This window comes from Carettochelys insculpta, chromosome 2 (assembly GCF_033958435.1).
Source record: "Carettochelys insculpta isolate YL-2023 chromosome 2, ASM3395843v1, whole genome shotgun sequence".
NCBI classification, from domain to species: Eukaryota; Metazoa; Chordata; order Testudines; family Carettochelyidae; genus Carettochelys; species Carettochelys insculpta.
The window spans coordinates 36,367,932-36,395,611 of NC_134138.1; the positions used below are offsets into that span (position 1 = coordinate 36,367,932).

At 45.6% G+C, this 27,680-nt stretch overlaps 1 protein-coding gene across 2 annotated transcripts in view; it reads left to right on the forward strand.

Moving 5' to 3' along the window:
* NUDCD1 (NudC domain containing 1) overlaps positions 1-27,680 on the forward strand; it is a 180,356-nt gene that overhangs the window by 39,861 nt on the left and 112,815 nt on the right. For both annotated transcript variants that reach the window (XM_074986748.1, XM_074986749.1), the window contains exons 3-4: positions 12,676-12,861; positions 20,828-21,011. In XM_074986748.1, the coding sequence (XP_074842849.1) occupies positions 12,676-12,861; positions 20,828-21,011 (370 nt within the window). The remainder of the gene's footprint in view (positions 1-12,675; positions 12,862-20,827; positions 21,012-27,680) is intronic.

A 27,680-nucleotide genomic window follows, 5' to 3' on the forward strand; every position in this document is an offset into this window, starting at 1 on the left:
TACTATCCAAACAAAAAAGCAGTCCAGTAGCACCTAAAAGACTAACAAAATAATTTATTAGGTGATGAGCTTTTGTGGGACAGACCCACTTCTTCAGATCATAGCCATAGCAGAACAGACTCAGTATTAACATGTGGTTTAAACCAGGATGGGAATTTTCTAGCTCATTATAGGGTCTCTTTTGCATACTTGGCTTTATCTAATTCTTAACTCTCCCCTGCCCCCCACCCTTCTGCCCCTCTGCTGTCTGATTTGCTCACCTTGATTATATTTTTCTGATTTGTCAACCTTGATTACTATGTGTGGTTCCCTGTGGCTTAAATATTGAGTCTTTTCTGGTATGGGTATGATCTGAAGAAGTGAGTCTCTCCTACGAAAGCTCATCACCTAATAGGTTATTTTGATAGTCTTTAAATTAATATTAAATACGTGCTGTTTCCATGAAACTGGCAGTACCCAAAATGAGGTGTTTTTGATTTGTACTTAAATGTTCTGCTTTAGTGTAGCTGTGTCTCCCCTATTTGTAAATTGCACTCATAACTGAAAGGTTAGAGTGACATACTGATCTTACTGCAAACTGATTCAGGAAGTGAGTCAGGAATGTGTTCAGTGTGTGTTGCTTTACCCATAGTAAATTCTAACCATTCAAGCATGGTTACCTTGGAGATCTTGGTTATGGAGCAGATACCAGCTAAATAAAAGCTGATATGATGATGGGATTGATTTTTAAGGGAAGGGAGCAGTCCTCTTGGCCACAAGAACACCTTTTGAAGCTTGCCACCTTCGAAAAGAGATTATATGATATTGTATATTGATAAATATGTTGACTGAACTGTATTTGAAAGAAACCCTGGCCATACAATTTAATAATTAAGTATGCCCTCACCAGTCCATCTATTTCATCTAATTACTTTATCGCACTCTTCACCATAGTGTGTCTTGGTGCTAGGATATAGGCAAAATGTAATTTTTGAAAAAGGCAACATGCATTTCATCTTTCAAATAGAAAATGATCAAATTTTCTATACTGCTGCAGTTGTAGTGATTGATGTGTAATTCTGAGATATTGGTATTCAGCTTTCTGTGCATAAAATGGATTCCTGTTTGTAAAGACTGATGTTTGTTTTCCTGTTAGTAATTGCATGTTTGAAACATCCATTTTATTCAGTGCTTACATTCAGTAAGAAAAAATGTATCAGGTAAAATATAGAGTATTGCATATCAATCTATAAAACCTCATTTATTATAACAGTAGAAAGCTTTTGCTTGAGTACTTGAAATGTATGCCCACTTGTGTACTGTTGTGGGAGCATTTTCCCTAGCAGGTACCAATAAGTGCAGCCATGCCTGCAACATTATGTCTGTCACTTGTGCTCCAAGCCAAGAGTATAAAAGGTGGTGCTGCCATATTCATCCTTTTGGTTCCATCTCAGGGGCACGGATGTTGTTCATAAGAACATAAGAATGGCCATACTGGGTCAGACCAAAGGTCCATCGAGCCCAGCATCCCATCTGCCGACGGTGGCCAATGCCAGGTGCCCCAGAGAAGGAGAACAGAAGACAATGATCAAGTGATTTATCTCCTGCCATCCATCTCCTGCCCTTGTTATGAAGGCTAGGGCACCATACTTTATCCCTGGCTAATAGCCATTTATGGACCTAACCTGCAAAAATTTATCAAGCTCTTTTTTAAACCCTAATAGAGTCCTGGCCTTCACAGCCTCCTCGGGCAAGGAGTTCCACAGGTTGACTGTGCGCTGTGTGAAGAAAAATTTCCTTTTATTAGTTTTGAACCTACTACCCATCAATTTCATTTGGTGTCCCCTAGTTCTTGTATTATGGGAAAAGGTAAATAATTTTTCTATATTCACTTTCTCCACATCATTCATGATTTTATATACCTCTATCATATCGCCCCTCAATCGCCTTTTTTCCAAACTGAAAAGTCCCAGTCTCTCTAGCCTCTCCCCATATGGGACCCTTTCCAAGCCCCTAATCATCTTAGTCGCCCTTTTCTGAACCTTTTCTAATGCCAATATATCTTTTTTGAGGTGAGGAGACCACATCTGCACGCAGTACTCGAGATGTGGGCGTACCATAGTTTTATATAGGGGAAGTATGATATCTTTTGTCTTATTATCGATCCCTTTTTTAATAATTCCTAACATCCTATTTGCCTTACTAACTGCCGCTGCACACTGCGTGGGTGTCTTCAGAGAACTATCCACTATAACTCCAAGATCCCTTTCCTGATCTGTCGTAGCTAAATTTGACCCCATCATGTAGTACGTGTAATTTGGGTTATTTTTTCCAACATGCATTACCTTACACTTACCCACATTAAATTTCATTTGCCATTTTGCTGCCCAATCACTCAGTTTGCTGAGATCTTTTTGTAGTTCTTCACAATCCCTTTTGGTTTTGACTGTCCTGAACAACTTGGTGTCATCTGCAAACTTTGCCACCTCACTGCTTACCTCATTTTCTAGATCGTTGATGAACAAGTTGAACAGGATCGGTCCCAGGACTGACCCCTGGGGAACACCACTAGTTACCCTCCTCCATTGTGAAAATTTACCATTTATTCCCACCCTTTGTTTTCTGTCTTTTAACCAATTCCCGATCCATGAAAGGACCTTTCCTCCTATCCCATGACCACCTAATTTACATAAAAGCCTTTGGTGTGGGACCGTGTCAAAGGCTTTCTGGAAATCTAGGTATATTATGTCCACTGGATGCCCCTTGTCCGCATGTTTATTAACCCCTTCAAAGAATTCTAATAGATTAGTTAGACACGACTTCCCTCTGCAGAAACCATGCTGACTTTTGCCCAACAATTCGTGCTCTTCTATGTGCCTTGCAATTTTACTCTTTACTAGTGTTTCGACTAATTTGCCTGGTACTGATGTGAAACTTATCGGTCTATAATTGCCAGGATCTCCTCTAGAGCCTTTTTTAAATATTGGCGTTATATTGGCCGTCTTCCAGTCATTTGGTACCAAAGTGGATTTAAAGGATAGGTTACAAACCACTGTTAATAACTCCGCAATTTCACATTTGAGTTCTTTCAGAACCCTTGGGTGAATGCCGTCTGGTCCTGGAGACTTGTTACTATTCAGCTTATCAATTAATTCCAAAACCTCCTCTAATGTCACTTCAATCTGAGTGAGTTCCTCAGATTTGTCACCTAAAAAGGCTGGCTCAGATTTAGGAACCTCTGTAACATCCTCAGCCGTGAAGACTGAAGCAAAGAAATCATTTAATCGCTCCGCAATGGCACTGTCTTCCTTGATCGCTCCTTTTATATCTTTATCATCCAAGGGCCCCACTGCTTTTTTAGCAGGCTTCCTGCTTCTAATGTATTTAAAAAACATTTTACTATTGTTTTTTGAATTTTTGGTTAGCTGTTCCTCAAACTCTTTTTTGGCTTTTCTTACTACATTATGACACTTAATTTGGGAGTGTTTATGTTCCTTTCTATTTTCCTCACTAGGATTTGACTTCCACTTTTTAAAAGCTGCCCTTTTCTCTCTCACTGCCTTTTTAACATGGCTGTTTAGCCATGGTGGTTCTTTGTTAGGTCTCTTACTGTGTTGTTTTATTTGGGGTATACATTTTAGTTGGGCCTCTAGTATGGTGTCTTTAAACAGTTTCCATGCAGCTTCCAGGGATTTTAGTTTAATTACTCTACCTTTTAGTTTCTGTTTAACTAGCTTCCTCATTTTAGTGTAATTCCCCTTTTTGAAATTAAATGCCAGAGTGTTTGACCGCTGCGGTGTTCTTCCCAACCCAGGAATATTAGAAGTTATTATATTGTGGTCACTATTTCCAAGCGGTCCAGTAACAGTTACCTCTTGGACCAGATCCTGCGTTCCAGTCAAGACTAGATCGAGAATCGACTCTCCCCTTGTGGGTTCCTGTACTAGCTGCTCCAAGAAGCAGTCATTTAAGGCATCAAGAAATTTAATCTCTGAATCCCGTCCTGAGGTGACATGCACCCAATCAATATGGGGATAATTGAAATCTCCTATTATTACTGTGTTTTTTATTTTGATAGCCTCTCTAATCTCCCTTATCATTTCAGCATCACTATCACTGTCCTGGTTAGGTGGTCGGTAATATATTCCTAATGCCATATTCATATTAGAGGAATGAATTGTTATCCATAATGATTCTATGGAACATTTTGATTCCTTTAGGATTTTTACTTCATTTGATTCTATATTATCCTTCACATATAGTACCACTCCGCCACCCGCACGACCTGTTCTGTCTTTCCGATATAATTTATATCCCGGTATGATAGTGTCCCACTGATTGTCCTCATTCCACCATGTTTCTGAGATGCCTATTATGTCAACTTCCTCCTTTGATATGAGGTACTCCAGTTCACCCATCTTATTAGACAGACTCCTAGCATTAGTGTAAAAGCATGTTAGAAAACTACCACTATTTATATGTCCGCCTTTCACAGACGCGTTGGATTTTTTTATGCACGATTGTTTCACATCTGATCTTGCCCATATATTATTTCCCACGTTCCCTATCTGACTAACTTCTAGGGAATCCCTATCTATGGAGCCTCGTGTAAGAGAAGTCTCCGTCCGATCCAGGTGCTCCCCCGCACCAATCGGCTTTCCCCCACCTCTTAGTTTAAAAACTGCTCTACGACCTTTTTAATGTTTAATGCCAGCAGTCTGGATCCACCTTGATTTAGGTGGAGCCCATCATTCCTGTATAGGCTCCCCCTACCCCAAAAGTGTCCCCAGTTCCTAATAAATCTAAACCCCTCTTCCCTACACCATCGTCTCATCCACGCAGATGAGCACGGTTCAGAGAGCACGGTCACCTTGTTTCCTCCTGTGAAAGTATCCTTGTAGTTAGCTGTTTATCTGGCTATTGTTAATCATACTTGTATTGGGTTTCATGGACCCTCTTTCATTTCTTTTTTTCCTTTCCCTTTTTCTTTCACTTGTCTGTCTTTCAAAAGTTTGTGGTCTCTGGGATGTGCCCTGGAATTGGGAAACCTGTGACAAGGTCATCCCAACTTCCAGACCTGCTCCAGGTGTGTCAGACAGATGTCTGAATTGCTTGTTTGAGGGCCAAATCATGACGACATTCATTTTTTCAAGGCTTCAGGACAAGAGCTGCAAAGCAAAGGGATATGTCTTATGAAGTTTATCCCTTGCTGGCATCAGAATCACTTTGGTTAGGTTGAATGAGTTCCTAAATTACTCCTTCCAGGAGCGGTTCCATTTCCGTTTGTTTATGGCCAAACAGGAGGAAATTCCCCATTTCATTGGAGCAGTCTTCAAAGACATACAAATATTCTGAACACCCTTGACCTCCAGAGTCAACAAAGAGGAGAGCTTCACGACATTCATTCTTTATATGGAAGTCTTCTGCTGCAGAGGTTAGCCATCCTGATACCAAAGGTGGAGAGCACCTTCAGCCTGCCACTTCTCAGTACCATAACCTGGTGACTCTCCTAGAGCTGAGTTGTTGACTCTGGTACATGTTCCAAGATTGTCCAGATCAGCTACTTCTTCTTCGAGTGTCCCCGTGGGTGCTCCACATTAGGTGTCGGGCTCGCCCGGCGCCGCAGATCGGATCTTGCAAGCAGTTTCTGCCGGACCACGCATGCGCCGGTGCGCATCGCTCCCTTGCGCGCTCCTGGCCACATGCGCGATCCGGTCCCCGCCAGTTCCTCTTAACCGCCGTCGGCTGCAGATGGAATCTGACTAGGCTACGGCCACGTTAGCGTATTCAGTGGTTTTAACTGTTTTTCTTTAAAGTTTTCAAGTTCTTAGGCTACTGTTAAGTTAAACAAGTGTTATTTTCAAAAAAAAAAAACAAAAAAAAAAACCGAAACAACAAGCGGGACGGCATTCAGTCCAGTCCTAGAAACAAGCGGAGCACCGGAGTCCAGAAGCCTAGGGCCATTAGCCCTCCTGCCACGGCAGGCTATCGGAGAGGGGGAAAACAGCACAGAGAAGGTGCTAAGTACCCATTAACAACTGAAAGACTTACCAACAATGTCCTCTTCAGGATTCAAGAAATGCGAGTCCTGCCGAGAGGCAATGCCAGCGTCTGGTGGGCACAGTCACTGCATAAGGTGCCTGGCGAAGTCCCATGTTACGCAGAAATGCTCCTTCTGTGCAATATTAACAGCCAGAGCAAGGAAGGACAGGGAGATGCGGCTTAAAATGCTGCTCTTTGACAAGGCCCTCCAGCCAGACGTGCCGGAGCGGCCGCAGCAGGAGGGACCCTCCGGGGCCCATAAAAGGAAAGCCGCCTCCCTCACCCCATCAGCGCAAAAACGGAGGAAAGTCTCCCCAGCCCGATCCCTGCCGGCAGCAACAGCGAGCGGGACGGGAGGAGCGCACGGCCCCCAGCCGCAGCAACAGCTGATCGGCGGCGGCACGGAGAGCCACATGGAGGCAGCTCAGCCTCTGATAATCAAGCAGCCGCCCCGCACCGCAGGCAGGGCGGCGGCTAAACAAGCGCCGGTAGCGGCGGCACCACAAGCAGCGGCACCGACCCCCGGGGAACCGGCGGTGCAGAGCACGCAGGCACGCAGCCTGCAGGCACTGGAGGACACCGCCCATGCAGCACCGCCCATGAGCGTGCCGAGCACGGCGCGGACGGGGCCGAGATCCCCTACATGTCAGGGGGCGGAGCTACCCCCTCAAGGGAGGGGGAAGGCTGTACACAAAACAAGGCACCGCAGCCCCTCTCCAGACAGGGCTGCAGAGTTGCTATCTCTCAGCCCTCCGCTTATGCTGCAGACTCCAACCAGAAGGCAGGGGTCCCCCCTAGCCTACCCGGAGCCCCCATCTCCATTTTTACAACCAGCCTCGCCCTAGCTGGGACCACCTTCACCCTTCCTGGGGTTTGAGCCGCTGGAGTACTATCACAAATCGCTCTCTCCAGTGTCCCAGGTCTCTCGATTATCTCGCTCCCCCAGACGCAGAGGGTATGCACCAAGGGAGTTGTCTAGGTCACCTTCCCAAGAACAGTGCCCATGCTGCCATGGTCGCCCCTGTCACGCGGGGCATAGACATCACTGGCAATCTACCAGGGAAAGATCCCCACAGACGGTCCCGTATCCCCGAGGGCAATCACAAACGGGGACAGAGACTCAAGTATCTCAGGGGGAACTGGTTATGGAACCCCGAGATTTTCCCTTGCAAGCTTGCAGAGAGCAGATGTACCCTCACCAACAGGAACCGGAAGGGTCCAGAGAGGCGTACCCTAGTGGTTCCTCGCTCTCCTCCCCGGACGAGGCTACGGCCCCGGGGGACGTCCATCTTCCGGACGATCTCAAACAGTTCCAAGAGCTGTTTAAGAGGGTGACCTTCACGCAAGGCATCCAGACAGCAGAGGTGCAAGAGAAACACCATAAGCTCCTCAAAAATCTGAGACCTCCGGCCTCCTCCAAAATAGCAATACCGCTTGATAACGCAATCTTGGAGTCCGCCACTATGATATGGCAGACCCCTGCGACTATTCCGCCTGTCCACAAGAGAGCGGATAAGAAATACTTCGTGCCGGCGAAGGGCATGGAGTTCCTGTTCAGCCACCCACAACCAAATTCCTTGGTGGTGGAGTCGTCGCAACAAAGATCAAAGACATCTCAATTCAAGACGGGGAACAGACAAAGATGCCAAGAAGCTAGAGCTGTTCGGCAGAAAGGTCTACTCCTCCTCCACTCTACTGTTGCGAATGGCAAATTACGCAGTGCATTTAGTGAACCATAATTTCGACAACTACACTAGGTTAACCTCCCTCATGGACTCGCTTCCAGAGGACAAGAAACCAGTGCTCAAGGCCATCGTGCAAGAAGGCTACGCGGCCTCAAGGACGGGAGTTCAGATCGCCCTGGATGTTGCGGACACAGCAGCATGCTCCACAGCTACGGCAGTGGTGATGCGAAGGGAGTCCTGGCTCCAGACTTCGGGTATACCGAGGGATCTGCAGGCAAAGATAGTCGATCTTCCCTTCGACTCGCAGAAGCTGTTTGCTGAATCAACTGACTCGGTCCTTCATTCCAGTAAAGATTCAAGAGCCACACTTAGGACCCTGGGGATTTACACCCCTCCATACAGAAAGAAAAAGTACTACCCTCAACAAAGACGGTACCAGTACCAGCAACAGCATCCCCAGTACCACAGGGGTTACGAGCGAGGGCGACATCAACAGCACCAGCAGTACGGAACTCCCAGGCGACGTTCTCAACACAGCCGTGCCTCCTCGGGGCAGGGCCAAAGGCCACAAGTTTGACACACAGATCCAGGGCTGCTCCATCACTTCCATTACACAAGGTCATCCGAAACGGCTATTCCACCATCGCTTCCGACCATTCTACAACCAGTGGCAAAGGATCACCACAGACAAATGGGTGCTGGAGATCATAGCCACGGTGTACGCCATCCCCTTCCAGTCGCTCCCACCGCCACGACCTCCACCCCGGCCCCACCTCCAGGAGGCCTCCCACGTAGCGAGGCTCAAGCAGGAGGTAGACCATCTCATGCTCATAGGGACAGTGGAAAGAGTGCTGGAGCAACTGCAAGGAAAAGGGTTCTACTTGAGGTACTTCCTCATGGAGAAAAAGAGAGGAGGCTGGAGGCCCATCTTAGATCTTCGCGGCCTCAACCGGTACCTGCGCAAGCAACGCTTTCGGATGATCACAATCGCCTCCATCCATGCGGCACTGGACGATGGAGATTGTTTCGCAGCCCTCGACTTACAAGACGCGTATTTTCACATAACTATCCATCCGGCTCACCGACGATTCCTCCGGTTCATGGTAGGCAAAGAACATTTTCAATACAAGGTCCTACCGTTTGGCCTCTCCTCGGTCCCCAGAGTCTTCACCAAGACCTTGGCAGTGGTGTCAGCCTACCTGCACAGACAGGGGGTATTTATATTCCCGTATCTAGACGACTGCCTACTCAAAGGAGCCTCGAAGGAGGAGGTACTATGCATGATACGCGTCACAGCAGGCACGTTCTCTTCACTCGGCCTGGTTATCAATCTGGCAAAATCAAAGATAGACCCCACACAGGACATAGAGTTCATAGGGGCACACCTAAATTCTATTACAGCGAGAGTGTATCTACCAGAGACTCGCTTTCGGGCCATCGGCTCCCTCGTGCAGGTCATCACCTTCAGCCCTACGGTGCCAGTTCTGACGTGCTTACAGCTGCTGGGCCACATGGCAGCAGCGACGTTCGTAGTACAGAACGCCAGGTTACACATGCGCAGCATGCAGCACTGGCTGGCGAGCGTATACAAACCGGCAGCACACACCGTTCACAGGGTGGTGTCACCCACAGCAGAGGTGCGCAAATCTCTGCAATGGTGGGTAAACCCCAAGAACTTGCTAACAGGGGTACCCTTCCACCAGCCACAAATATCGGTTTTTCTTAATACAGATGCCTCCCTCATAGGGTGGGGAGCACACATGTGCGAAGAGGTGATTCAAGGGCTGTGGTCCTTCACGGAGCAGTCACTGCACATAAATATACTGGAGCTCAGAGCAGTGTTCAATGCCTGCAGACACTTTCGAGACCATATACAAGGTAAAGTCGTCGGGATCAGTACAGACAATATCTCCACCATGTTTTATATAAATCGGCAAGGAGGAGCTTGGTCCTGTGCCTTATGTGCGGAAGCAGTCTGGTTATGGAACTGGTGCATCGCCAACAATATAATCTTGAAAGCCTCGTACTTACCAGGCGCTCACAATGTGGAGGCAGACCAGCTGAGCAGGAGTTTCGCACTCACGCATGAGTGACAGGTCCGTCCCGATCTGCTACGACCGATTTTTCACGCAGGGGGTTTTCCCCAGATAGACCTGTTTGCCACTCAACAGAACAAGAAGTGCCCACGATTCTGCTCCAGGGCAGGACTGGGACGGGGGTCCCTGGGGGACGCATTCACGATCTCGTGGAGGGGCCCCCCTGCTTTACGCTTTTCCTCCCACAGTGCTGATCCACAAAGTCTTGCAGAAAGCCAGGAGGGAAGGAGCCCGAATGATCCTGATAGTCCCAACGTGGGATCGACAGCAGTGGTTCCCCCTACTCCTGTGCATGTCGGACCGTCCACCGATGCCCCTTCCGGTGGCGCCGGATCTGCTCACGCAAGCCCAGGGGTCCATAGTGCATCTGTACCCCCAAGGCCTGCGATTACAAGCGTGGTTAATCCACGGCTCAGCTCCCTAGAGAGCACGTGTACGGAGTAAGTGCAGCAAGTCCTTGAAAGTAGCAGGAGGACTTCCACCAGGAAGACCTACAAGCAGAAATGGACTCGCTTCACGGCATGGTGTTCTACCAAACAGCTAGCCCCTCTTTCGGTGCCTATGCCTGTGATATTAGAGTATTTACTGGACCTCAAGAGAGGAGGACTCTCACTATCCTCGTTAAAGGTCCACCTTGCCGCCATTTCGGCGTTCAGACACGAAGAGGAAGGGCACATGGTGTTCGCCCATCCCATGGTTACCAGGTTCCTCAAAGGGTTGGTAAACCTATACCCCCCTCGGACACTGCTTCCACTTTTGTGGAACTTGGACCTGGTGCTTAATGTGCTAACGGGACCACCGTTCGAGCCTCTGGCCACGGTTTCCCTCCGCCTCCTTACGATAAAGACGACCTTTCTTCTCGCAATCACGTCAGCTCGCAGGGTGAGTGAGCTTGCGGCAGTTATGGCAACACCACCCTGCACTGTTTTTTCCAAGGAGGCGGTAACCATACGGCTGCATCCAGCCTTTGTTCCTAAAGTTTCTTCTGAGTTTCATATTAACGAACCTATTGTTTTACCCTCGTTTTATCCAAAGCCTCATAACTCTAACAAAGAGGCGCGCCTACATCTCCTGGACATGAGGAGGGCGCTAGCCTTCTATATAGACAGGACCAAGTCCTTCCGGAAAACGGATAGACTCCTAGTCTCTATCGCTCCCAAATCGAAAGGAGAAGGTCTCTCTTCGCAGAGAATCTCGAAGCACATCGTATCCTGCATAAAAATGTGCTACGAACTCAAAAAGACTCCTTTACTGGCCACTCCCAGGGCTCATTCCACTAGGGCAGTGGCGGCATCAACAGCCTTTTTCAAGGGCGTTGCACTAAAAGACATTTGCAGAGCGGCGACCTGGTCATCCTAGGACACCTTCGCCAAACATTACGCCCTTCACAGCGTATTCCAAGAGGATACCCGTCTCTTGACAGTGGTCCTCTCGGGGACAAGCTGCACATAATTCGATTACCCACCTCCTATCTTGGGTTACTGCTGGGTAGTCACCTAATGTGGAGCACCCACGGGGACACTCGAAGAAGAAAGAAAGGTTACTCACTGTAGTAACAGTGGTTCTTCGAGATGTGTCCCCATGGGTGCTCCACTACCCGCCCATCCTCCCTGCTTCAGATCTCTATTTAGTGTTTTGCAGGAGCATCCGAGGCAGTTGGTCAAGGAACTGGCGGGGACCGGATCACGCACGTGGCCAGAGCGTGCAAGGGAGCGGCGCGCACCGGCGCATGCACAGTCCGGCAGAAACTGCTTGGAAGATCCGATCTGTGGCGCCGGGCGAGCCCGACACCTAATGTGGAGCACCCACGGGGACACATCTCGAAGAACCACCGTTACTACGGTGAGTAACCTTTCTTTCCTTGGCACAAATAGTGAAGCCATCCATCCTTTTCACAATGGGACAAAGATCCCTTACCATATAAAGCATTCTGGAGGCTTATTCACCTACAGAAGATCTGTTTTTGATGCCCATATCGGTATGCGTTAAGTCATTGGGACTTCAAGTCCAGTACTGCTTCCCTCAGTCCCCAGTGCCAGCTCCAAGATCTCCATAAATATTTGTGCCTCAGCACATGGTATGGATAGCCATAACACCACTAATGTTGTCAACATTAGGTTCAGTCTTGGTCTCAGTTGCTTACAGCTGACATTGCACCACCTTGGTTTACAGAATACTGAGAGTCTGAAATAGATTCCTACATTTCCCATTACCGAGAATCCAGGGCATCGTCCAGGAACCATTTCCCCTCTCATTGAAGTCAAGCTGACATGAACACAAAGGAGTGGAGTCCTGGTGTCTGGTGCTATTTCAGTTATTGGCCTTTCTGGGTAACCTTGTTAGGTACTGCTAAGGTCCAGGTCCTGGTCTCTGGTGCGCTACTGAAAAACATCTCCAACATCTAGTATCAGAGCTCAAAGTCAGTACTGAGCAAAGAAACATGCCTCTCAAAGGAGGAGGTTTTACCAGGTGGTAAAAAATGTTTCTGCCACTTCAGTTAAATATAGTGATGGTATGTTCCAGTCCTGAACAGTCCAGTGTTGCTGAGAACTGAAACATGGAAATGGCTTCATATTTAGTAATGGATGAAGTGTACTTGTGTTTGTACTAATGTCTATTTCAGTTTGTAAAATGCCTTCAGATGAAAGAAGACTTCTTATAAAATATTTAGCATTTTGGAGTGATAACTAGCTAGCTATAAAATAGAATTAGCTTGTTTTATATCATGCAGTTAAATTTGAAATGTGGGTGTATTGTGGCAGATTTAGCAGAGATGCTGGTGAACAGGCTTCTTAATCTAAAATTGTTGTAATGAATTACTATCCATGAAGTGTTTATTCATATCTAATTTTGCTAACTCATTTTGCGTATAGGATACTGCTCTTCAGAAGCCAAGAGAAGTATTCAGGCTACCTACAGACATGACGGCTTGTGATGATCGCCTTTGTGCCTCAATACACTTTTCATCTTCTACCTGGGCTGCCATTTCAGATGGAACAGGAAGATTGTATCTTATTAAAACAGGCAAACGTGGAGATGCAGCAACTGAAAAATGGGAAGTAAGTTTTTTTGCTAAAATACTAGTTTGATAAACGTGGTTTTCATATTATTTCTATTTTGGGGTTTGATCTTGCAGAGGGCTGCACACTCTTCACAGTAATTTAAAAGGCCAGAAGGGACCACTGTCATCTAATCTGAATACCTGAAAACACAGAAGTTCCCTGAGTTAGTTCCTGATAGAACTAGAACATGTATTTCAGAAAAACATCCACTTTGGATTTAAAAATTGCCATAATGGAGAGTAAAGATCCCCTTCCCATTAAGTTGTTTCAGTAGTGAATTACAATTTCTGTTCAAAGTTTGTGCCTTACTTCTAGTCTGACTTTGCCTAATTTCAATATCTAGCCAGCGGAGCCAACAGCCATCGTGGATCCCACAGCAAAGTGGGGAAGGAATGCCTCTGGAAGAGGTGGAGTCATGGGAGGAAGGGAAGTGTGTAAACAAAGCCTAAGGAAGGAGGGATTTCCCCCTGCTATGCCTAATTATAAATTATCATAGTCTGAGAGAGAAAAAAAGAGCAAGTCGCCTTAAAAGGGACAAGGGTTTGAAGTGAACCCTGTCCAGAAACTGAGAGCTCAGGGGTTCTGTCTATGAAACACTGGATACCCTCTGGGATAAAGGACACACTGGGAAACAGCTAAGAGGCAATAGTTAACTTGTATTGGAAAAGGGAATAGCTGTGAAGCCTGAGATTGCATCTTTGTTTTCTGTTTAATTTGCATGTATTTGCTTTTCCATACTATTTCATTTTAGTATCTGATTTTTCTATTAAGTATACTTTTTTTTTTAATTTTTACCTCAAGAAGATCTCTGTTGTGCGAATCTTGTGTATATGCCAAACAGGCTTCACTCCTTTTGGAGGTGACAAACCAGAGGCAGAAAGTCCATCCAGGAGGGAGCTTCTGGGGACTTGGGACTAGCAAGTGTGTTAAGGTGATCCTTAAAGGAGTAATTAGGGTGGTGGAAGCCAGGGAGACCATTGTTTGTAGGCTAGCTACTGGCATGAAGTTCTGAGCCATAGTAGCATAGCATTACAGCACCCAAACTTGTAAGTCAGGCAGTGCTAGAACTACACCTCCCTCCCCCCTCCTACAGCTGTCTGTCTTGTTTCTTGAGGACACTCCACTGACAAACATCTGTTCCCCCTCTTGACATTTGTTGGCATGGACATCCAGGCTAAATTCTCAGCAAGTCAAGATGAGAGCCTGTGGTGAAGCCTCTAAGATCAGTGTGCCTGTGTGGCGGGAGGATCCAGGGACAGAGAAGAGCTAGCAGTTTTGTCAACATTCTGTTTTTTCTCCTATAGCAGGTTCTTCCTTTTTTAATGTATCAGCTGTGGTACCACAATGAAGAACTCCTGTAGATGGTACTCAGCACAAGCAATTGGATGTCGTGCAGCCTGCTGGGTCATTTTGGGTTGCTTTTCCAATGAATGAGGCGATGGTACTAGCTAAAGTTATATGACATACATGTTCCCCTAAAAGGGCCGAGGAGGCTACTTTGTCCTTGCAAAAGGGACCGAATTCTTGTTCACCCTCCCTGCCTTTCCCAGCTCACTAGTTGTACAAGCAACTGTGCTGCAGTCCAAGCTATTTGAAGTTCCTGGAGTTCAAAAATAGGTCCTGGCTTACTGGTAGAATGTAATTCCCAGCCCTTGTTGAGGAAGGCAGACTATGGGATAAAACTTCACTGCAGGATCATCTATAGGGACCACAACAGTAATGCATCGAGCAGGGCCACCCTTCAGATTTATGGGGCCCCTATACCTGATGGTGGCTGAGGGGGAGTGAGGGTGATTTTTTTTACAGAGATGTGATTTTTATAATTTTCAGCAACCCTAATGAGATATTTCAAAACAAATTTTTAATCTTATGTGGGGAACTTACAGCCTGAATCAAGTCCACAAGGCTCATGGCTGCTTCTCTTCCTCCACCTACAGGGGCACAAGCCAGTGCTGGTGCTTCATCTAGGTGGTGGTGGGGGGGGGTGACTGCAGCAGGAGCACAAGCCCCAACTCCCCACTGCTGGGGGTAGAGGGGACCGGCCCAATCCAGCAAGGTGGGGCCCAAATCATCCAGCAGGCTCTGCCTGGCAGCGAGGAGGAAGCGGTTCCTGTGCACTGCAGGGAAGTGCTCCCTGTCAGCAGAGCTCCTCTGTTGCTCCAATTGACTGCGATTCAGTCACTGGGAGTGATGCAGGGTGGGGAGTACCAGCAGAGAGTGCTTCCTTGCAGCACACACAGCTGCATGTGTGCCCCTTGCCCTGAGCTGCAGGTAGGTGCCCCAGTTCCCTGTCCTTTCTAGCCCAGACCCCACATATGCACCTGCAACCGACTCCTGCACTTTACTCCCAACCCCCTCTTCAGCCTCCCTCCTATCCAGACCCCTTACACACACACACACACTCTCTCTCTCTCTCTCTCTCTCTCTCTCTCCAGCACCGTTCCTCCCATCTAGACGATGCATCCCTACCCTGCTCCTACATCATTCCTTCCACTCAGACCCCATATCCCCCCCCACCACCTCACTTCTGTACCCTCATTCCCACCTGGCCCCTGCATCCCAGCCCCATCCTTCACCTTCCCTCCCACCCCCACCCCGCTTTCATCCTATGCCCTACCCATTGTTCTTTGTGGATTGTTCCCATCCATAGTGAATTCCCTCAGGAGTGTAAAACAAATGTAAAAGTTTGTCTCCTTTACTATGCTAAAGTGGCATAAGGAGCCTTTATTGTAAATAGAAGTATTGTGGCACCTTATAGACTGACAGATATTTTGGAGCACAAGCTTTCGTGGGCAAAGACCCACTTCATCAGATGCATGAGTCGGGGGGTGGTTCCATAGGGGTATTTAAAGAGTGGGGTCCCAGTGAGAGGGAGGGCCAGAGCTGACAAGCTCTATTCAGCAAGGTGGAAATGGCCCATTATCAGTAACGTATCAAAAGAGGAAAAAACAAGTCAGATCAGACGGGGATGTGACCCATTGTAAGAGTCTAATGGGGAGATATTAACACCCAGGGCAGAGAAGTTGCTTTTGTAAGCTGTGAGCCACTCCCAGTCTCTGTTTAATCCTTGGTTAACGGCGTCAAATTTGCAAATAAATTGCAGCTCAGAGATTTCTCTCTCTCCACTTGATTTTTGAAATTTTTTTGTTTCAGGACTGTCACGCTTACATCTGCCATTGAGTGTCCAGGGAGACTGAAGTGTTTCCCAACAGGCTGCTGTACATTATCGTTCCTGATGTCTGATTTATGTCCATTTATCCTTTTATGGAGAGACTGTCCAGTTTGGCCAATGTAAACTGCAGTGGGGCATTGCTGGCACATGATGGCATATATTATATTAGTAGATGTGCAGGTCAAGGAGCCCCGATGGTATAGTCGGTGTTAGATCCTGTGATGATGTCACTGGAGTAGATATGTGAGCAGAGTTGTCAGCGAGGACTGTTGCAGGGGCTGGTTCCGGGCCTAGAGTCACTGGTTTGTGATTTGTAGTGGCTGGTGAGGATTTATTTAAGGTTGGCAGGCTGTCTGTAGGCGAGGACAGGCCTGCCTCCCAAGGTCTGTGAGAGTGAAAGATCATTGTTCAGGACGGGTTGCAGATCACTTATGATGCGCTGGAGAGGCCTTAGGAGTGGCTGTATGTGATGGTCAGTGGTGGTCTCTTGTTTTGCTTGCAAGGCCTGTCTTGTAGCGGGTGGCTTCTGGGTACCTTAAAACATACATTCTTGATGGAAGGAATGGAACAGGTTATTTGTGTGGCCCTTTTTTGAATTCCTACGTAATTAAGTAAAAGAGCACTGTCTCTGTTATATGCTTCATTACCGTCACAATCCTGAGAGAATAAAAAATAAAACCCAAAAGGCTCACCCTTCCTTGGTATTCTGGAAGAATAGGTGCTTAAGCTGTTTTGTATCATGTTGGACAGCACCTGTCCAGGAGGCTTAATGCAGATGGGCAGAGTGCTCCATTTCCATGAACATGTAGCAGATTAAGGCTACATCTACACTGTGATGTAAACTTGGTTTTATTAAAATCGATTTTATAATGCTGGGTTTTTTATAAATTCAAATTTGACTATCCTCACCCCCAGAAAGTCCTCACTAAATCAACTTATTCCTGCTACACTCAATCGTCAAACATCGGCTGTTGCAGCAGTGCTTTGTGGGAACTTATCCCACAGTTCCCTCAGCCCCATAGCATTCTGGGTATTTTTGCTGGTGCAATATAGGAGAAGAAAATGTCCCACAAGTGATGTTATCTTCCCACATTGCATTGCCCTCATTCCCTCCCATGGAAAGTAAATGGCCATTTTTTCAGAGTAAAAGAAGTAAAAGTAGGGAATTCCAGGCAAAGGAAAACCAAATAGGCTGGCTTCAGAAGGTGTAGTGCCCCAGGCAGGGCGTCTGTCATACTGACCTGGAATCACCCAGGTGTCTGTCTCATCTCAACTGGTCCTCCAGCCACTTCCCTACCGCAACTGAATCCAGAAACATCATCCATGAAAATGTTACAAGAACAGAGCACAGCTTAAAGAAAAAGAAGGGATCACCTAGGTGTCTGTATCATCTCGACTGGCTCTCCAGCCACTCTTTTGCCTGACTTGAATCCAGAAATATCATCCCTGAAAATATTGCAGGAACAGAGCGCAGCTTGAAGAAAGAGCATAGTAAAATTGAGGAAAAAAGACAATTTGTGATGCAGGATTTTTGTCTGCCCATATCATTACACAGGGGTGTCCTACATGGGGAGGTGGAGCTTGACAAATTTCCACATGCATGAGTGACTCTGTGCCCTGGGATTGACCAGGTCCCTGTGCCATCTCAACTGGTCCTCCAGCCATTTTTTCCCTCTGAAAGCACACCTACCTGGGCAGAACGGTATGGCTTTGAACTGATAAGCCAACTAACGCTGTAGGCATGGGATTGCCGTATCTTGCTTCCCCACATCCTGTTGGGGGAGTGTCATGGGGTGAAGGGGGCTGTCGGATGAAGGGCCAGTTGACATAGTCCCTTCAGTGTGTCGGTCAGGTGGGGAGTCCAGCCCCAATTGACTGCTCCTGCCCCACCGCACCACGTGACACCTCCCATCATATTAGGGGGAGTGTTATAAAGTAAGGGGATTGTTGTTTTAAGGGTCAGTTGAAACGGTCCTTTCTCCCTGGTGACAGCAAGCCCCCAAAATTCTTTGCCATGGGAGGAAACTTCCCCCTGGTGACAGCAAACCCCCAAAAATCTTTCTTGTCTTTGGAGCCCTCACTGTGTGCAAGCCAGAACACGGTGCTGTCTGGCAGCATGATCTGCACTGTGCAGCAGACACATCTTTTTATTGGTTTGGGGGCTTGCCAGATGATGTGGCTGGCAGCAGGAAAGACCCTGACTGCATGGCGTCCGGTGGTGGGGTGAGGGTGGGTGGGAAGCATTTCCCCTGTACAAATACAGATTGCAGAAAAGTTTCTCAGCTTCTCATGTAGGCACGACCCCCACAGCTTAGCTGTCACGTGGTGCGGTGGGGCAGGAGCTGGCACCAGTGGTGTTCAAAAAAAAAAAAAAAAAGCAGGGGGGGAAACCCCAAGTGCTCAGTTTAGAGGGGGAGAGAGAACCATGAACTCTCTGTTGGGGCTATTTTTAATGGGTAGATGCGCTCACCGCGCTGATAATAAAGAAAGAAGTTTCTTAGCCTCTCATACAAGCATGACCCCACTAGGTAGCTGCTAAGGGCTTCCTGGTGCCAAATTCAAATTTGCAGGCTTCCTGTTACCTAATTTTTGCACAGCTGGAGAGCACCGGAGATGGAAGCGGCCAGAGGAGGCAATTGTGGGGTACATAACGGACACCTCTGGAGGCTAATAGTCACTTTAAAGACATCATGTTTCCACACTAGCCTTAATTCTAACTCTTAAATTAAAACTTGACACTATGCTGAGTCACTTTTGATGGTGTTCTATTTACTTTAGCGCTTCCTAAAGTCGGGCTAATGGTATATACAGCGAAGACAGCGACATAGTAAAATTGAGTCAACTGGCTTGAATTTGACTTTATCATGTAGTGTAGACATAGCCTAAGGGTTGTGGCCCAGAAGATGTGCCAGAGAGTGTGGGGGGGGTGCACTTTTATTCAAATAGTTTTCCAGACGGACACCAGTGACTTGTACTTAAATACGTTTCCCTCCTTCCCAAAAAGCAGCTGTACTTTTATTCAGGTAACTTTTCGGGTACTTTTTCCACCTCTGCCTTAAAGCCACCCTTTGGACACTTGCTGGATCTATGAGAGAACGTAAGTTATACAGTCATGTCCTTAAAAACAACAAGAATCTTGTGGCATCTTATAGACTAACAGATTTTGGAGCATAAGCTTTTGTGGGCAAAGACTCGCTTTGTCAGATGCATGAGTGGGAGTTCCAGAAGTGGATCTAAATTCAACGATACAGACTAACTTGGCTATCCCTCTGATACTGGTCAGATCCTTGTCACTCATACATAAGCTAACTATAATTTTTAATTATTTGACAAATTATCAGTCTAGATGAGGTCTAAGGAATTGAAAAATATGCCGTACAGTGATTGATTCAGGGAGCTCGTTCATTTTACATTATCAAAGCGAAGGTTAAGAACTGATTGCATGGGGATCAGAAATTTGGTAATTGAGGTTCTTAGCTCTCTCAAAGGTACCAGAAGAGCTAGTGGCTTGAAATTGAAGCTAGACAAATTCAAACTGAGAAATAAGGTGTGCAGTTTTCAACAGTGTAGGTAATTAAACATGAAACATTTTACCAAAGATTGTAGTGATTTTTGTATCACTGAAAAAAATCTTAAAATCAAAACTGAATGTTTTTTCTAAAAGATTTGCTATAGTTCAAATTAGGAATTAATTGAGGAGACCGTGTTATACTGGAGGTCAGACTAGATGATCACAGTGGTCCTTTCTGGCTTTTTAATCTATTAATATTGAATTTCCACATGTTACATATAACATGTTGAGAAATTGTAAACTAATAATTTAGATGGAAATCCTCATGATGATAGAACTTTTTTCTGCGTGATAATGGAACTTTTATTCTTTCACCAGATTTCAGCAGTACCAATTAGGTTGAATTTTTATTCATTAAAAAGCAGTTCTAATTCCTCATACTTAATTGCACAGGGTCCTGGTACGGATGTATTGGCAATTAAGAAATTATAATTTTCATGCTCTTATTCTTTTGTCTTGATCAGTTTTCTCAGCATCTTGGTACAGTGATAAATAAGTGTTTGTTTGACCTGAGACAGACTCCAGAATCACAGTTTCTATTACTTTAGCTTCCACCTCAGAGTAATTTTGAATTACTTTAATGACAGGACTTTTTTCTTTTGCAACAATCCCACATTAATTTGGTAATTGCTATATCAAAATGTATCATTCAAGATTTAAGCTAGGTCAGAGAGTTCTGATCAGCGTTCATCAAAATATGGGAGCATATTGGGCAGCTCCAAACTCCATTTACAGATTTAAATAAGACGCACTCATCTCAACCATTTCAAAAATCATAATTTTATCCTCTTCCTCTATTTAGTAATAGCGATTTATCACATACAGTTTTCTGTCTAGTAATGTAACCCTTCAAATTTTAAGGGTTATACTACTCATTAACAAAAAAGGATATTTTAAAAATCTGGTTGTGTTTTCCACATTGATTTATTATCAAAATAATCAGTTCATATATTGATAGTAGTAAGCACAGTGGGCCCGTTAGCTGCTAATTTAATATACAAATTTAATAATAAAAAATTTCGAAACTATCTGGGCAGAGGAGGCAGGACAAACAAAAGAGAGCTGGAAACCACTGAGTAATTTGTGTTGACAGAGGGGTCTTTGTGACAGCTTCAGTCAACTCTCTCATTCTTTCTAGTGGACAGCAAAGTAGCTACCATGGACTCCTTCCCCTGAGCCCTCCTCCCCCACCAATATTTTATTTCTTTTTTGTTTGACAGATCATGTTTAATGAGGAACTTGGGAGTCCCTTTGTTATAGCCCACAGTGTTTCCCTTGTAAAGTCCGATGTGCACTCTGTAGCTGGGCTTCTGCTTCGTGTAGAAAAAGATGAACTGGATGTAAAAGGAAGTGGATTCCATGTGTCTTTGGAGTGGGTTACAATCACAGAAGTAGACAAAGAAGGTGAGTATTTTGTTTATATTCTGACAGGTAATTTGAAAGGCTGAAACCTCACTTGTTTAAAAAAATTGTATATGATTAGTCATTTCACAGTTGTTGTTACTTTGATTACCTTTGTCAAAACTTGAATTCATTTTTCTACGGGTTGTACCTCTTCAGTCTGTGACTCTGATCCAGCAACATCTGTGTCCAACAGGATGACGGCTGTTGCTGGACCAGAGAGCCCCAGCAGCAGAAGCTGACCTCCCCAGGTCCACCAAATTCCTTTGTTCAAACTGGTCTGGTCTCAAGGGTGCCAGACCAAGGAAGTCCAACCTGTATCTTGATATTTTCCTATTTAAGTTGGGGGTGGGGAATATAAACCTTTAATATGTTAAATATTTCTGAGGCCAATTAGTGAGTAAAGAATAAAAATACTCATATGATATGCGTGACTATAAGAAAAGTCTGGTCTCGAGGGTACCAGACCAGGGAGATCCAACCCATATCTTGATATTCTCCTATTTGAGTTGGGAATAGAAATATTTAGTGTATTAAAGTTTACAAGGCCAGTTAATGGGAAAAATATATAAACAGTCATATGATATATGTGACTAGAAGAAAAGGTTAATGCAGTTGTACTTCACATATGGAAATGGAAATGCGAATTCCCAGAATGGTCACAAATAAAAATAAGTTAAGCTCTCTTGTCATAATCTTAGCAAACATTTGTTCCAATTCCCAGCCACTGGACAATGAGATATTGTTGTCAGCCTTCAATTAAGAGGCCTGGAACTTGAACAGTAAAGGGATTGTGGCAGGGCTAGCCTTGTTCCTGGGCTTCAGGCCTCTGTTCAGTCCACTAGCCTCATGGCCAGTATGTCTTTGCCCTTCTTGAGATGGGGGTGGTCTGGGGGGAACCTGGGCCCCACCCTCTCGTTCCGGGTTCCCGCCCAGGGACCCTGTGTGGCTGCTACTGGTGGGGAAGGGCTCCCCTTGCCATGGACACAGCAGTTCCTCTCCCTGGGCCACTTTCGCAGGTGATTCCCGCCCCTGTACCTCCTCCAGGTAATGGTGGCAGCAGCAGCGCGTTCCCTCTCCTGGATCAGCTCCCCCTGTGTGATCCGTCCATTCTGGCCTCCTGCCGAATCTCAGGGCTGCCTGGATAGGGAGGGACCTTAGCCCCTTGCAGCTGAATACTCCTCCCCTCTTCGGCTGTCTCTAAAAACTCTCCTTGCTTCTCTCCTGTCACCCTCTCCTCCCACTGGGCAAAAGGTTCTTTTGAAGGCAGTCTTAAGTGGGACCAGCTGGCCCCAGTTGACCCAGGGCAGCTTCCTCCCCAGCTGCTCACACTCTGCTTGTTTGCTAGCTCTGCTTTTCCCTCTTGTATTTACCATCCCAGTCTTACCCTGTCACTGGGTTTACAAATTAAGATTAGAAAATGAACATAATGGGAAATAATACAAGTGTACAAATCAGTGATATATAAAAAGAATATTGAATTTTTTTATTATAGAAAAGGTTAAAGAACAAAAAGACATTCAATTACATTAAAAGACAGCACATTTAAATCTGAGAAAAGGACACATTTCTGTATACAGTGATTAAACTGTGGAAGTCATTGGGCTTAGATATCATCGATGGCAAGATATAGCTAGCTGAATAAATTAGTGATAAACATCCACAGTTGCATTAATTAGGATATCTTTTATAAAGAATCTAAGTCCCCATGTTTCAGAGTATAAGACAGCCAATAACTGGGCAGGGGGCTCAGGAGGTAGCTCATATTTAAATTTTGTTAAATTAATTCTTCCTGGCTCATAACTGCAGTACAGAGCAGCTAATTTTACTTTTTTTTTCTGTCATCTTTGTCTGCCTTTGTCCCTCACCTCCTTTTTGGGTCTTAAGGTGCTATATCTTCTTTCCACTCTTTCATTTTTCTCAGACTTTTCTCCTGGGCAAAATTATGAGGGCAGCCTAAATAGCATCTCAGTGCCATCTGGTCCATAATAACCCCTTTAGTCTATTAGCTGCTTAAATTACTGAATTAACAAGACTGGACTAGTTGATTCTGCTCAACTTTGTTACTATATATAGTATCCTAGCTCTCAAGGAATTAGAGTACATTGAACGTGCTTATGAGGTCTCTAAATGTTCTAATATTGGAGTAGACTCTTTTCTAGGTAACTGTCTGTTAAAAGTAAAATAAATGGCCTGAAGATGAGTATGGTTAGAGGAGGATTCTCAGTCTTGTCCTTCCTTGCCAGTATGCCAAAACACTCTAAAGACCATGCTGAAGGCCCCATGCAGCAAATAAAGTGGTTGTGTGAGGGGAGCTCTTTACCTAGAGGTCTCATATTGTTTTCAAATTTATAAACAATCTTTGATAATCCACCCTTCCATAAATTTCAGATGGGCATGATAGGAGAATTATTCCGGCCTAGAGGCACATTAAATCCTGTTTGTATCATAGCTGTGGGAGATGGGGATTTTAAAAGGAGTTGAGTGAGACTCTGCAGTTTAAAGCATGAGATTAAGGAGATGACTTGTATGACCTACCCAATGGGCTGAGTCTAAATTGTGTACGGTATGTTGCTTTTTTTTGTTGTTGTTTTCTGTACTGAAATTTCTTTTGGCTGGATGGGCCTACTTCACACTTAAGTTTTAGTGTTTGTAAAGAAAGCCTTCTGGAATTCACCTGAATTTAACCCTCATGTTGTAATGCTTATTTGTTTCAGCTGATTATACTTTTGGTTTTGTTTCCTCTTCCTTATGTTATCTTTGTTTCTATCTTGACTTCAATTTTTGTTTCCAGTTCTATCTAATCTAATAACTTCTATATTTGTTACCTGTTAGAGAAAAAAAGCATATTTCTGTCCTTTCGCAAAGAATGTTTCTTCATAATCATTAAATGTATATAAAACAGAGGATGCAAAGTCTACTAGAAACAAAGAATAAGTGAGGAAATGCCAAGTTTAAGCTATGAACTCTGTTTCAACTAGTTTCCAGGTATCTAATGTACCCAGTATCTCAGGATATGTCTACAATACCAAGTTTTGTTGCCAGAAAGTGCATTTTTGCAACGAAAAAATGAGCATTCACAATGCAATGGAATATTTTTTTACAGGGGAAAGGGAAGGCGAAACAGTTTAGGCAACAAAAAATTTGCACCCCCAGATAGGCTATTGTCTTTTTCCCTCTTGTTGTTGTCGACAAAGAGCCAGTGTAGACTGTGCTATTTTTGTTGACAGTAATGGCTTCTGCCAGTATCCCAGGATGCCTGCACTGATGGCTTTGCTCTGTGTGGTGATCTCTGTTTTCCTTCAGGCGTGTGCCTTTCCTCTCTTTTCAAAGTTCTGAGAAGTATCTGAAAGCAGTGAGCTGCTCCTTTTTTGGGGAGCAAACAAAGAAAAAAAATCATTGAAATGTTCTTGTTCTGCCTTGTGCTAGGAACACAGCAGTAGGCATACTAATACTATAGGCTGGGTTAAAACACTTAAATGGGGACTAGTTGTGGATGAATAGCTTGCAAATATATCATACTGATGGCACCTTCTACATCTATTTCTGCTGCCAGTTTTAATAATTGCTTTTCATGATGCAAAATGGTAACTGAACCTGAGTCTCCTGTAGAAAAGCAGCAGCATATGTGCTAATAGCCAGTTGCAGCTGATCCAACTGATTGTAGATGGCATCCCATTTAGGGCCCAAGGTGGTTGTCCAATTGACAGGAAAGACATCAATAGTTTTAGATACTGTTTGAACTTGTGGTTTAGCATAGGCTACTTCCTGTGAAATAAGGACAGTTAGCGTTGCAACAGCATTCACACACTGGGAAGAGACATTACTTCCATTGTACCAGATAACCCCTGTGCTGTACACCGCGTGTAAACATCCTTGGTAATTATATATAAACTACACTATTTTCCTGATAAGACACATCTAGTACACAAGCTACAGGGGTCAGAAAACAGATGGTTTTACAATGCCACTCGTGCTTTCCCCATGGTTGGCAACCATGATTGTCTAACAGTTCACCTCGAAGTAGAAGGCATTTTCCTGTTGTTCGGGGTGCCCAGATGCGGTCCATTACGATAATGGGTACGGGCACATATTGATATACAGGAACTATTTGGTGTTTGTATGTACTGATTGAGTGTGAATATAACATGACAATCCATGGCCACTTAAAGAAATAATATGAATGAATAAGGGCTTACATTGTGTACACCATGTGGATAATGGTTGTGACAAGATGATGTTATGCCCACTTTGTACCCACTCAGCTTGTCTCTCTCATATTGATTAATTGCAGAGGTTCGCCTGCTAACACAAGCGATAGCCATGCCTGCCTCTGCAGTCACACCCTTTAATGTTTGCAGAAACATTTGGAATACACCCACTACCTTGTGCAGGGGTTGGAGGGTAGCATGTAATGTATCAACATAAGGAGAATGGAACCCAGCACCATCTTGTACCACACCCTCCACTCCCTAATGATTGAGTTGCCCCAATGTAGTTTGTATTGCTTCTAGGTCTATTGAATTTACTATTCTAGTACCAAAGCCCAAACTCTTCAATATGGTACCTACATCTCTATTTGCTCATTGTGTACTGTCGTCCTGCATCCAGGCACTGAGCAAAGGATTAGCCCACCTACTGAAGTTGGGATGCATCTGGGATATATTAATATTCCATCTGAAAGTAATAAAGTGCTCCATAATATTTGGTATGAATATGGTAAAATGCCCTGGCATAGCATGGTCCAACAGGGTAGGTACCCTTGCTGTCTGAACAGGCTCTGTGGACAAATAGTATCGTGCAGTGTAACAAATTTGCTTTGCCCATTTCTCATTTACATCTTCCCCCACATTCCTCTTCCCAAATATTTTCACTATCTTATTTCTTATCACAGTCAAGTGAACCATTTACACCTGTAGTTATAACCATAAATGTCAGTTGCAGTCCATGCACAACTGAATGAGTATAGGCTAACATAGTTCAAGTCTGATTGTATACAATCTCAGTCACATATTCATTGTTCTCTGTCCACAGTACTGGGCAGTTTATTGGGAGCTGAAATGTTAAATTCAAAGGTGATGTTATGGACTCCATGGGGAACATAGACAGCTTCATTCCGTGTGCCCCATAGTGAGGCAGGTGTGCGCTGGGTAAGGTGTATCCAGATGCATCTGGTGACACCAAAGGTGGTGTTACTAGTGTGGTTGGTAATCCAGGTTACTTGATCAGTAGAACATTGATAATAGAGAGAGGTGGTGCTTGCTCCATACAATATTTGGGCAGTGGCAGGGCGTGGCAGGTCTGGAACTGAAATGGCTTTTACACAGGTTCTCGTCCACAGCAGGGAAGTACGCTGACCAACAGCCACATCCATCAGCCAGAGGTAGTAAGGCCCAAGGTAATAAAATAACAGCATCTGTAAAAGAACACAAAACTATTCTTGGGGTTTCAAACTTATCCCTAGCACAGAGAGTAGGTTATTCTCAGGAGTTTGAACCTAGTAGGTACGTCCTGAATCCATTGCAGTAATAACTCTTGGTTTCCATGTATGCGTTTTAACATCCAAAGACATAGCTTGCTTGCCCGCCTGTTCAGGGGTTACAGCTGGAGGAGCATGTGCTGTTTTCCATTGCTATCCTTGTGTACACTTTAGAAATGGGGACCCTCTTTTGGTCCACCTGTTAGTCATTTGCCAAACCACCTCGGGTAGGTGATCATCCCACCCCTTCCATTGGTCCTTGCAAGCAAGGCACAGCATAGTTTTTAATATTCCATTGTTGGGCTACACTTTTCCGGTTGCCTGGACATAGTAAGGTATGTGAAACACCCGTTTGATTCCTGCCTTGGTAGCCCATTCTCGTACAGCTCTGGCAGTAAAACGTGAGCCATTATCACTCTGAATGTCCCTAAAACTACGTCTACACGGGGACGCTACATCGAAATAAGCTATTTCGATGAATAGCGTATACACGTCCTCCAGGGCTGGTGCCGTCGATGTTGGGCAGCACCACATCGAAGTAGGTGCTGCAGGGGAGCGTCTACACGCCAGAGCGGCCCACATCGAAATAAGGGTGCCAGGAACAGCTGCAGACAGGATCACAGGGCGGACTAGCACTTCCGGGGCAACAGCTAGCCGCTCCCTTAAAGGGCCCCTCCCAGACACACTCAGCCTGCACAGCATGCGGTCTGCAGAGCCACAGGCACGCACACCCGTCGAAGCAGTATGGACCCCCAGCAGCAGCAGCAGCAGCCACCAGAGGTCCACACAGCCGCCCCTGCAGGAGCAGTGCTTGCCCTGATCAATGCTATGCAAGAGGCAGCTGACCACCTTTTATTTGCGGAAGAGGAGCTGCCCCCAGGGGAGGAGGAAGCAGCCCCAGACCTTGCTGCCCTCCGACCGCCCTCCCGCTGCACATGCTGCCGGCTGTGGAGCTACCCCACGAGCACCGACTGGTGGGAGCAGCTGGTGCTCGGCGAGTGGGACAATGACCGCTGGCTCCAGAATTTCCGTATGAGCTGGCAGACATTCCCGGAGCTCTGCCAGTGGCTCACCCCTGCCTTACGGCACCAGGACACCTCCATGCGACGTGCCCTCACGGTTGAGAAATGGGTCAGCATCGCTGTCTGGAAGCTGGCCACTCCAGACAGCTACCGATCCGTGGGGCAGCAGTT